Source organism: Lutzomyia longipalpis, chromosome 2 (genome assembly GCF_024334085.1).
Source record: "Lutzomyia longipalpis isolate SR_M1_2022 chromosome 2, ASM2433408v1".
NCBI classification, from domain to species: Eukaryota; Metazoa; Arthropoda; class Insecta; order Diptera; family Psychodidae; genus Lutzomyia; species Lutzomyia longipalpis.
Genome location: NC_074708.1, coordinates 6,732,911 through 6,744,984, shown reverse-complemented (window position 1 = coordinate 6,744,984; position 12,074 = coordinate 6,732,911). Strand labels below are relative to the sequence as shown.

Genomic DNA, 12,074 nt, shown 5'->3' with positions numbered 1-12,074 from the left:
TCCTCATTAACCCTTTAACGTCCAACGTGAAACATAAAAACATTGAAACATGCGCTGTTTTATCGCGATTTTTATTCTATGAATTTTTTTAGAATACTTTTCTCACTCAGAACGTCTTCTTTGACCCCTTATGCGTGAATTTGATGCATTTGCAACATGGAAAAACAATTACATTCATAAATAATTGAAAAAATAAAATGTTTCACGTTTGGGTCAGCGTATGACCCAAAAAACCTTAAAGGGTTAATGATTTTCACCGGGGAAAAGTGAACAAGATTGTTTTATTTGGGAAATATGGGGAAACATAACCTCAAAACAATGGCTAAAATATATGGGATTTTGACTGGTAATTAGTACCAATTTTATCCTCCACGTTGGATTCTGACTTTGACCTCCTTCCAAAGAAAAAGACTTTTATCGAGATTTCCTTTCTGCTATCTTAAAGAATTAAAATTCCCTAAACATAGTTGCTAAATTCATCGAAACAAGTCCAATAGATTTTATTCTGTGACGATTTTCAGGTTCAAATTGGTAGAAAGTACCAGTAAAATCCTCCAAGGGTTAAAGAAAAAAAATTAAAAACTCGTTCATTTTTCTAATTTCTTTTAGAAAATTATTATCTCATTTATCATAATTTCAAATCAATTTTTACTGTGTACCGCTTAGACTAATAAGATCGTGATGAAGAGAAAAGTTTGAGCGGAGAAAAGTCAAAGTAGGCAAAAAGAAAAGCCTGCGTGATATTGTTGTGCGCACAAAAATTTATTTTTCTAGTCCAACTTTTCCACTTTTCCTCCTTGTCGTGATTTTTTCGTGTTAACAGGTAGTTTATGTTGGGCAAATTGATTGCAAAAAAATCGAGTAGTTTGTAAATAAAATAGGAAAAAGGGGAGAGATAAAACATGAGCGAAAGTGAAAAGGCAGTGGAACCTGAAATTGGGGAAAATATTTGTGAATCGCGAGCTTTGAGCGTTATTCAGGAATTCACATCAATCTATGAGGATCGAATAAAATTCATTGAAAAGGAAATTGGGTCGGATTGTCATGAGGTGAGAGCATGCAGGGAAAACCTTTCTGGAGAGAGAGAATGATGGGTGTCCTCAATTCATATAGATAAAGCTTCCAATCTACAAGAGATGGGTGGAGGATCTCACAGTGCAGAACACAGAGCTTGTGAGGGCCGTGGAAGAGCTGGAGACTGTTGTGTCGGATCGTCTAAGCCTCCTGGAGGAGCGACTGCAGCAGGAAAAGTACAATCTGCACGATCGACGAGTTTTCCGCCTTGAGAGTGATATTCAGAACCTCCTGCAGTTCCTCCAGCGTGCCATGAGGAACAACACCTGGAGCACAGATGGGCTCACCTTCCATGAAATTAATCTCGAACAAACCCTTTCGGACTACAGGTGAGACTCTTCCTTAAAATCTCCGAGAATTCCTCAATAAAAGAATTTTTATTTTAGGGATGAAAAGGAATCAACGGCGTCAAGAATAACCCTGGAAATGACTCCAGAATCCAGTAGATTCTTCACAGAAGGTCTCGAGGATATCTCAAAGGAGGTATCAAGCATTAGGGATGACATCAGAAGCTCAACACTCATGCAGAGTCACGACGAAAAGATAGCCAAAAGCTTTGAGGAGAATGTAAGTAACAGATCAGTGTCGAAAATAGTGGTCAAGGGGTTGGTATCTGTGAAAGAAAAATACGCGATATTTGGAAAATGTTTAAGGAAATTCATTAATAATCATCAATTAACAATTAATAAATTACTTTTGCGTAAAATAAGTTAAGAATGTGCTAAAATAGAATATTAAATTGTTTTAAATTTTTTAACCGATTCGCGCTTTTAATAAAAGGATACAACGACGAAAATTCAATAAAAAATTTGTGCTAAAAAGTGGAAAATTCTTTTCAAAAATCGTTAGTTTTTGATTTTCTAAGCATAATCTGTCTAAATCTTACAATAACTTTACAATTCTATATTTTCTATCTCTCGAGCATAAAATATCACAGATTTTCTTTAATAGTGCGAAAGGTGTAGGGGAAACTGGGGTAATCCGGTGAATTTTTGGGAGATAATTTTTCCTGAGTTCCATGGAAATATTTGAGGTTTCCCATGAGAACTGTCTTATAGGAAATTTTCCGGGCTACAACTTTGTCTCAGACGATTTTTCTCTATCTCAATGGGAAAAGGCTTTTTCAGGCCATTTTCCAAACCCTTCCAAATTTGCCCGTTCCAAAAATCCTGGGGTAAAACGGTTAATTGCATTTTTTGTTCGCTAATCTTAATTTAATAAAATTATTTTAGCAAGGCACTATAATATCTATTTAAAATGAGAGATTTGTGTACCAATTAAAACTTTTTTTTAATAAAAAAAATACAAAAAAATTAAAAAAAAAAAACGTTTAATTTAAGAAATTGTCTTTTTTTATTTTTTTAGTTAATAAAAAATGGTAATAGTAAGTGATTAAACATCCCAAATTGTATATAATAGTTATACTAATTAAGGGAAATTATTTTTTCAAAAATTTAAAAAGTTATTTTAAAAAAACACCAAATTCACCATTTTGCCCCATTCGGTACTTTTTACTATCAGTGTTTTACGGGAAAACTCGGAAAATTTTTTTCGAAAAATTCAGATTAGATTCGTGTTTAGCAATAGTTACTCTGTCTTAAAATGCATTTGGATCAAAAATATTGCAGAGAATTTCGCCAAAACTGAATTTGTAGTTGAGTGGTCAGAGTAACTTTGAGATTCGAAAAATTTGTTTTTCAAATAAAAGCCAAAATATTGGATCAATTATTATGAAACTTTCTAGGCTTAGGTAAGGGTATGAAGTGCAACTACTGACGAAATTATACAGATTAGCTCCCACTGCTTCTTGAGATATTAATTTTTATTTTTTTTTTCAAATTCACCATTTTACCCCAGTTACCCCTATTAGCTATGAGGTCTAAAAGTACTAATTTTTCTTTTAGATCTGTAAAATTTTACAATTCTTCTTTAGAAAAATTTAAAAAAAAATCTTATAACTTACAAAATTATAAAAGAATGTTAATCAAATAATTTTCCATAAATCTGCATCAATAATTTTTCCACAGTACTGTAATATTGATGCGAAATTCATTCCCATTTTCAGACAATTCTTCGCGACAAGGTTGAAAGTGCAAACCGAGAGATTGCTCTGCTAAAAGCAAAGATCAAGGAAATGGAAAAGGTTAGTAAAAAAAAGTCCATCAAGAGAGATGTTTCCGTAAAGAAGAGAATTATGCACTATTCGTGAACAAAAAAAACTCCCCCAAAAATTGAAAAAAAAATCAATTAAATTCTCTCCAAATTGAGGTGATTAAGAAGAAGTTTCTCTTTTTTGTGGTTGAAGAAAAGAAGAAAAAGAAAAGAAAAATAATTCAAATTGTACAAAACTTAACGACAGGGTACCATCGATACGCAAGTTCTTGCACAGGAAATTGCGGCAAAGCATGACACAATACAGAAAATGCGGTCAGACAATACGTATTTAGAAGAACAAATACGCCAGGCGAGCATGCAAATTCACTTTAAGGACGATGTCATCAAGGAATTGAGGCGCGATATCGCTAACCTCAAGAAGGTATTGTCGCTGTTGAGCTCCTTCCTTAGGTGGCTGAAAAGCAGGAAAAAGAACCCATTTTTGTGTTATTTGGATTAATTTTCAGTATCCCAATCTAATTGACACTCCAAATGATTCTACCCAAGATTCTGCCTCAAATGCAAGTGGTGATGGTGATTCAATCTATTTCCTTCCTGTTGTGACTAATCCCGTTGGTGAAAGTTCTTCTTCTTCATGCTTTAGACCGAGAAACTTTGCAAAGTTTTTCCCTGGGGATGGCTAAGAAAACTTATTTATCTGTTTAAGAAAAAAAAAGAAGAAAATTCAATCATTTGTGGTGACCTTTTTGGGATTAACTTTTACACCTTTTACGTTTTTTTCCACTCATGCAATGCTCTGTGTCTCACTAAAGCTGCAACAACATTAAATTTCTGGAAAAGGCAAAGATTAGAAGACAATTAATTTTTATTTTCAGAACGACACACCAAATGGAAATTCACTTGAGTCATCTGTTAGTGATTTATCTAGAGATGTTCACACAACAAAGGCTGACCTCAATGAAATGGTTGTTGTTTTTTTCTTCTCCTTAAAATTATCCCCTTAAAGTTATTTTGAAATTTTGTTTGTTTTTTTTTATGAAGGGAAAACATCGAAGAGAGGCTGAAGAAATGCTTAAAAACATCCAAGAAGAGCTAAATGAGCTAAAATTGGAATTGAATTTGGAGATTCCAGTAGAGACATCTGAGAATGATGATCAAACCATTGTGCCAGAAAAAGAAATGTTAAGTGCCATTAAACATGAACTTTTTAATTTGAGAAAAACCAATTCCTTCCTCTCCGAGGAAAATGCCAAAATACACGGAGAGGCTGAACAATTGAGAGAGCAATTAAAGAGTGAGTAGAAATTATGAATTAACAAATAATTAAATTGAACGATTTTACATAATTTTTCTTTGAAAAGGGAAATAATATTTAAGAATTAATAGTTAATGCAGAATAAAATTCTACAAATGACGCCAAAAAATGAATCCGTGGCGCTAAAAAATGCATACTTGACGCCAAAAATGTATCCGTGACGACTGAAAATGTATTCGTGACGCCAGAAATGTATCCGTGACGACAAAAAATTAATCCGTGACGACAAAAATGTATCCGTGACGACAAAAATGTATCCGTGACGATTAAAATGTATCCGTGATGCCAAAAATGTATCCGTGACGATTAAAATGTATCCGTGACGACAAAAAATGTATCCGTGACGATTAAAAATGTATCCGTGACGACTGAAAATGTATCCGTGACGACAAAAAATTAATCCGTGACGACAAAAAATTAATCCGTGACGACAAAAATGTATCCGTGACGACAAAAAATGTATCCGTGACGATTAAAAATGTATCCGTGACGATTAAAATGTATCCGTGACGACAAAAATGTTTCCGTGTCGCTAAAAAATGTATTTGTGACGCCAAAAATGTATCCGTGACGACTGAAAATGTATTCGTGACGCCAGAAATGTATCCGTGACGACAAAAAATTAATCCGTGACGACAAAAAATTAATCCGTGACGACAAAAATGTATCCGTGACGACAAAAATGTATCCGTGACGATTAAAATGTATCCGTGATGCCAAAAATGTATCCGTGACGATTAAAAATGTATCCGTGACGACTGAAAATGTATCCGTGACGCCAAAAAATGTATCCGTGACGACAAAAATGTATCCGTGATGCCAAAAATGTATCCGTGACGACAAAAATGTATCCGTGACGACAAAAATGTATCCGTGATGCCAAAAATGTATCCGTGACGATTAAAATGTATCCGTGACGATTAAAAATGTATCCGTGACGACAAAAAATGTATCCGTGACGATTAAGATGTATCCGTGATGCCAAAAATGTATCCGTGACGACAAAAAATTAATCCGTGACGACAAAAAATTAATCCGTGACGACAAAAATGTATCCGTGACGACAAAAATGTATCCGTGACGACAAAAATGTATCCGTGATGCCAAAAATGTATCCGTGACGATTAAAAATGTATCCGTGACGATTAAAATGTATCCGTGACGATTAAAAATGTATCCGTGACAACAAAAAATGTATCCGTGACGATTAAAATGTATCCGTGACGACAAAAATGTATCCGTGACGATTAAAATGTATCCGTGACGACAAAAATGTATCCGTGACGATTAAAATGTATCCGTGATGCCAAAAAATGTATCCGTGACGATTAAAAATGTATCCGTGACGACTGAAAATGTATCCGTGACGCCAAAAAATGTATCCGTGACGACAAAAATGTATCCGTGATGCCAAAAATGTATCCGTGACGACAAAAATGTATCCGTGACGACAAAAATGTATCCGTGATGCCAAAAATGTATCCGTGACGATTAAAATGTATCCGTGACGATTAAAAATGTATCCGTGACGACAAAAAATGTATCCGTGACGACCGAAAATGTATCCGTGACGCCAAAAAATGTATCCGTGATGCCAAAAATGTATCCGTGACGACAAAAATGTATCCGTGACGATTAAAATGTATCCTTGACGACAAAAATGTATCCGTGATGCCAAAAAATGTATCCGTGACGACTGAAAATGTATCCGTGACGACTGAAAATGTATCCGTGACGACTGAAAATGTATCCGTGACGACTGAAAATGTATCCGTGACGACAAAAATGTATCCGTGATGCCAAAAATGTATCCGTGACGATTAAAATGTATCCGTGACGATTAAAAATGTATCCGTGACGACAAAAATGTATCCGTGACGATTAAAATGTGTCCGTGACGACAAAAATGTATCCGTGATGCCAAAAAATGTATCCGTGACGACAAAAAATGTATCCGTGACGACTGAAAATGTATCCGTGACGACTGAAAATGTATCCGTGACGACAAAAATGTATCCGTGTCGCTAAAAAATGTATTTGTGACGCCAAAAATGTATCCGTGACGACAAAAATGTATCCGTGATGCCAAAAATGTATCCGTGACGACAAAAATGTATCCGTGACGACTGAAAATGTATCCGCGACGACTGAAAATGTATCCGTGACGACTGAAAATGTATCCGTGACGACTGAAAATGTATCCGTGACGACAAAAATGTATCCGTGATGCCAAAAATGTATCCGTGACGATTAAAATGTATCCGTGACGATTAAAAATGTATCCGTGACGACAAAAATGTATCCGTGACGACAAAAAATTAATCCGTGACGACAAAAAATTAATCCGTGACGCCAAAAAATGTATCCGTGACGATTAAAAATGTATCCGTGACGATTAAAATGTATCCGTGACGACAAAAATGTTTCCGTGTCGCTAAAAAATGTATCCGTGACGACTGAAAATGTATCCGTGACGACTGAAAATGTATCCGTGACGACAAAAATGTATCCGTGATGCCAAAAATGTATCCGTGATGCCAAAAATGTATCCGTGACGATTAAAATGTATCCGTGACGATTAAAAATGTATCCGTGACGACAAAAATGTATCCGTGACGATTAAAATGTGTCCGTGACGACAAAAATGTATCCGTGATGCCAAAAAATGTATCCGTGACGACAAAAAATGTATCCGTGACGACTGAAAATGTATCCGTGACGACTGAAAATGTATCCGTGACGACAAAAATGTATCCGTGTCGCTAAAAAATGTATTTGTGACGCCAAAAATGTATCCGTGACGACAAAAATGTATCCGTGATGCCAAAAATGTATCCGTGACGACAAAAATGTATCCGTGACGACTGAAAATGTATCCGCGACGACTGAAAATGTATCCGTGACGACTGAAAATGTATCCGTGACGACTGAAAATGTATCCGTGACGACAAAAATGTATCCGTGATGCCAAAAATGTATCCGTGACGATTAAAATGTATCCGTGACGATTAAAAATGTATCCGTGACGACAAAAATGTATCCGTGACGACAAAAAATTAATCCGTGACGACAAAAAATTAATCCGTGACGCCAAAAAATGTATCCGTGACGATTAAAAATGTAGGGGGAAATGGGGCAAAATGTTAGAAAATCAAGACCACACATTTCCAATATCTCAGTAAATATTATTTCGTAATTGTTCTAATTTAGTCAAAAGGTACCTTTTATAACTCTAACTAAGCCTATAAAGTTTTATAATAATTGATCTAATATTTTGGGATTTATTTAAAAAACAAATTTTTCAAATTTCAAAGTTACTTTGACCTTTCATTTCAATATCGTATTTTGGCGTATTTCTGTGTAATTTTTTTTGATCCAAATGCATTTTTTGATAGAGTAACTATTGCTGAACACGAATTTAGTCTAAATTTTCCGAAAAAATTTTCCGGGTTTTCCCGTATAACACTGACACTAAAAAGTACCACTTGGGGCAAAATGTTAGAAACCGTTTTTAAGGCTGTTAACTTTTTTTAAATTTATTTTTTTATTTTTCTCTAGGCAGCACACTTAATACTTTTAATTTAGCATATTATATTACTCGCTATTACTAATATAAAATTATTTAAAAAATAAAAAATGCAATTTCAAAAATTTTCATTTTTTTTATTTTTTGTGATTTTTTTATTAAAAAAAATTTCTAATTGTTACACAAATATCTTATTATCAATTACTTTTATAGTGTCTAGATGAAATAAATTCATAAAATTGAAATTTAAGGTCAAAAAACGCAAACTAACATTTTGCCCCATGATTTTTGGAACAGGCAAATGTGCAAGGGTTTGGAAAATGGCCTGAAAATGCATTTTCCCGTTGAGATAGAGAAAAATCGTCTGAGACAAAGTTGTAGCCCGGAAAATTTCCTATAAGATAGTCGTCATGAGAAAACTCAAATATTTTCAGGGAAATCAGGAAAATGGTCCTCCCAAAAAACTAACAAATTGCCCCATGTCCCCCTATCCGTGACGATTAAAATGTATCCGTGACGACAAAAATGTTTCCGTGTCGCTAAAAAATGTTTCCGTGTCGCTAAAAAATGTATTTGTGACGCCAAAAATGTATCCGTGACGCCAAAAAGTGTATCCGTGACGCTAAAAAATGAATCCATGACGCCTGAAAATGTATCCTATAAGGGATTAACATTAAATTTATTTTTTTTTCGCGTATAGACTTCACCTCTCAAACTGAACATGTGAGTAGACAAGGAAGACAATTGGAGGAAATGCAACAAGTTTTAACGAAATTAAGAAATTCAATCAAGACTGTGAGTATATAAAAATAAAAATAAAACACTCTAAATTCATTTAGTTTTGTACCTTTTACCATGCATTTCATAAGAAGTTTAATGCGCCTCTAAGTCTTTTCCAAAGTGTTTTTTACTGTCCCACTTTATGGAGATTCTCTTTAAAGAAAATGTGAATAAGAAAAAAAGAAGAAACATTCATGCTTTTGGCTTTTCCGGATCACATGTTAGAGATGAAGATAGATATTTTTGGAGAGGTTCTGTTTTGATGAATTTCACCGAGTTTATAGAAATAGAATGAAATTGCATTACATTTCAGGCATGGAAGGGAACATTTGGGATAATTAAAGACTCTCTCAAAAGCATCTAAATGATTTGTTAAATTGCAAAAGGAAATCAAAGGGAAAATGCAATTCTTTCATTTCCGGGTTTGATGAGAGATTTTTTTTCATAATAAATTTTATTTTTAGGATTAATATTAATGTGTTGCAAGCTAGACAAAAAAATGCTCCACAATATAGAGGTCAAAAAGTTAGTGGCATGATGCTCTTTTGCTCTTTTTTTTCTCCTCTATCTCGCGGTGTATTTTCTAATAATAATCCTGCATTGGAGAAACGCCACTTTAACATAAATTCATTTATATATAGTTATATGTACGTATATTCTCTCCACACTTGTCTGTCCCGCTGTGCTCCTCATGAGACAGTCGCAAAGTTTTCTCACTGAAGGTGTGGCGAAAAGGAATTAAGTTGGATAAAATTAGTAAAGTTCGTGATTTGGAAAGGTTTTACTTCCTTTAACAATATTACACAGAAAAAAGTTTTTCCGTTTTGTTGTTGCAAAAAACGTCTCAATTTGCGGGAAGAGCTTTCCTTTATTTTCAAATTAAACAATTAAGAGAAAATTAATAAAGAAAGAAACAATGGGACTCTTTCAGTTTGGTGGCAATCAGGAAGACATTGCTGAAGAAGGAATGAGTGACAGTGATCTTTTGGCAAATTTAAGTGATGTTCTGGAGGATTTGAGGCGTGAAAATGCAGCAAAAAGTTGTATTGTGGCTGAGAAAGACAAGAAAATTGAGACATTAATGGGATTAATTGAGGAGCAAAAGGTTGAAATTGAGAAATTCAGCAAAAATGAGGATTTGTGGGAAGCAGAACGTGGAAAAAATGAAAATATGGTGGGAATTTATTTATTATTCAAAAGTAAAAGAAAAGAAATTAACTGTGAAATAATTTGCAGATTGAGGATTTGAGGAAAGCCATTGCAATGCACATGGATACAGTGAATGAACTAAAGAATGCCAATGAGGATCTCACAAAACGCCTCAAAGACATGGAAAGTCAGCAATCAAATGAAATTTTTGCAAAACTCCTCGCCGATAGAAATCGATTGGAAGTTGAGGTGAGTCTAAAAGAATTTTTTTTATATTCTATTAAAAATGATTTTTTTTGTTGTTTAAAAATAAATTTTATTTTGCAACAAAAGTGTCATCATCAAATGACAACAATTTCCAATTTGAAAGCAGCTGTGGAGAATATAAAGAAAGAAACGAAATCTGTGAGTTCTCCCGCCGCTTCATCAGGGAGCAGCTCTCTATGGGGCTGGTGGCGTACAGTGCATGATGTTTAGTTTAGGCACACCCACACACAATTTTTTGGTTTTCCTTTCCATCTCTCACAGTGATTTTGTTGAAGTTGTTTTTTGCCACAAAGCTTAATTTCATCCCCATTAAAATATGCTTAATTTGCCAAGTTAAACATTCCATCTGAATTAACTTTTTTTATCACAAAAAAGCTGAATTTATTGAATGGAGTGTTAAGGATCAAGCTAAAGATTTATTTTTCGATTAAATAATATATTTAATTAAATAATTATGAGAGAAATATATGAAAAAAAGAAAGAAAATTCTAACATAGAGCTTCCTTGATAAACTAATTTGTTATTTTAGACTTAAGAAATCTAATAAGTTATATTTTATTAATATTTTGTCTTAATTAACGAATCAAAATACGCTTATAAAGTTGCCTTAATGTCGTTGTTTTCTTTTAAAACAATTTTATGCTTCAATGAATCAATGCGAATTAGCAGTGAGATTATGAGATGAAACATACTCAAAAATTTTAATGCAGCTTAACGAGAAGTTTATGAGAAAAGAAAAAAAAATATTCTGAAATTATTTTTTTAATAGATGGTAAGAAAATTCTCTTGCCTGGAGTTTTAGATACCTTCTTAATTGCCACGTTTGAATTTTAGTTATTTGATTAAAAATCAATGAACAAAAGGCTGTCCAGAGCTGGAATGATTAAAATTTGAATAATTAGAAGTTTGAAAAACATCTTGCATGATTTTCTTGCCCAACGATTAAAAATAAAATTTTTAACAAGTTTTTTTTTAGAATAAATTAAAGGATTTAAGTCAAAATTCTGTCTTCTAAAGGAATCCTTATTTAGCATATTAGGAAATATTTTCTTTTAAATCCTTAACAAACAGAGCTTAAAGATAAAATTGACGAAATCATTTGAAACGAAAAATTAATGTTAAGCTAAATCTGGAAAACTTAAAAATTTAAAGTTTTTTTCAGCAAATATTTTAAAATTTTTTAAAGAGTTTTCATTGATAATTTTTTTGTTGGAAAATAAGAAGTCCCTTTTGATTTTCTTAATTTTTTTTAAAGGGTCTACGTTGCATTTTTTTACCTAAAATATGACTTTGAAATAAGGTTAAAATACGTTCAAAAATGAAGAAACTCCTTTATTAAAAATTAAATTTCTCAAACAAACTCACTTATCTCTTTTTTTCAGTATTTATCTTAAACCTGGTTTTAATTTTTATTTTAATATTCTTCCGTTACAAAAATATCTTTAGGAGGTTTTATGGCAAATCCTGATTTGATTAGGTTTAGTTTAAATTCGAGATAATAACTAACTGCTTGTCCAAAACGAAATATTCTCAAGGAAACAAACTTTTTAATGCAAATTTTAATTATTTTAATTAATTTTCACTAAAAGAATTTTGCCAAATATTAAAAAAAATTCGCATAATTCATTAAAGCAACGATACCTATACACCTATATATAAAATGCCTTTTTCCTTTTACAAATTATTATTATTATTTTGTTGATGTTTAAAATGAGAGAGGAAATATTTTTTATAATTATATTTTTTCTATTTCTTGTTTTATTTTTTGTTGTTAAATAAATTTTTCTACAAGTCAAATTTTTTGAGTATTGACTTTATACTTAATTTAATTTAAAATTTGAAATAAAT

At 32.8% G+C, this 12,074-nt stretch overlaps 2 protein-coding genes across 5 annotated transcripts in view; one reads left to right on the top strand and one right to left on the bottom strand.

Moving 5' to 3' along the window:
- LOC129788921 (probable cytochrome P450 305a1) overlaps positions 1-12,074 on the bottom strand; it is a 99,921-nt gene that overhangs the window by 6,611 nt on the left and 81,236 nt on the right. The window lies entirely within an intron of this gene.
- Positions 677-12,023, top strand: LOC129788918 (centrosomal protein of 83 kDa-like). 4 transcript variants are annotated; one of them, XM_055825351.1, is made up of 12 exons: positions 677-1,049; positions 1,114-1,403; positions 1,461-1,641; positions 3,140-3,217; positions 3,434-3,610; positions 3,696-3,749; positions 4,065-4,154; positions 4,231-4,483; positions 8,731-8,825; positions 9,742-9,984; positions 10,047-10,208; positions 10,293-12,023. In XM_055825351.1, exons 1-12 carry the CDS (start codon positions 903-905, stop codon positions 10,434-10,436), a joined length of 1,914 nt encoding a protein of 637 aa, XP_055681326.1. In that variant the 5' UTR covers positions 677-902; the 3' UTR covers positions 10,437-12,023. The 4 variants fall into 4 exon arrangements, with proteins under 4 accessions (XP_055681326.1, XP_055681325.1, XP_055681327.1 ...); XM_055825350.1 differs by having other exon boundaries at positions 3,696-3,800; XM_055825352.1 differs by lacking the exon at positions 3,696-3,749.

What these genes read in the sequence shown, in the direction of transcription:
- LOC129788918 (XM_055825350.1), top strand. Translation starts at nt 903, where the DNA reads ATGAGCGAAAGTGAAAAGGCAGTGGAACCTGAAATTGGGGAAAATATT. An exon ending in CAAACCCTTTCGGACTACAG is followed by an intron (nt 1,404 to 1,460) that starts GTGAGACTCTTC and finishes TTTTTATTTTAG; the next exon opens with GGATGAAAAGGAATCAACGG. An exon ending in AGGCTGACCTCAATGAAATG is followed by an intron (nt 4,155 to 4,230) that starts GTTGTTGTTTTT and finishes TTTTTTATGAAG; the next exon opens with GGAAAACATCGAAGAGAGGC.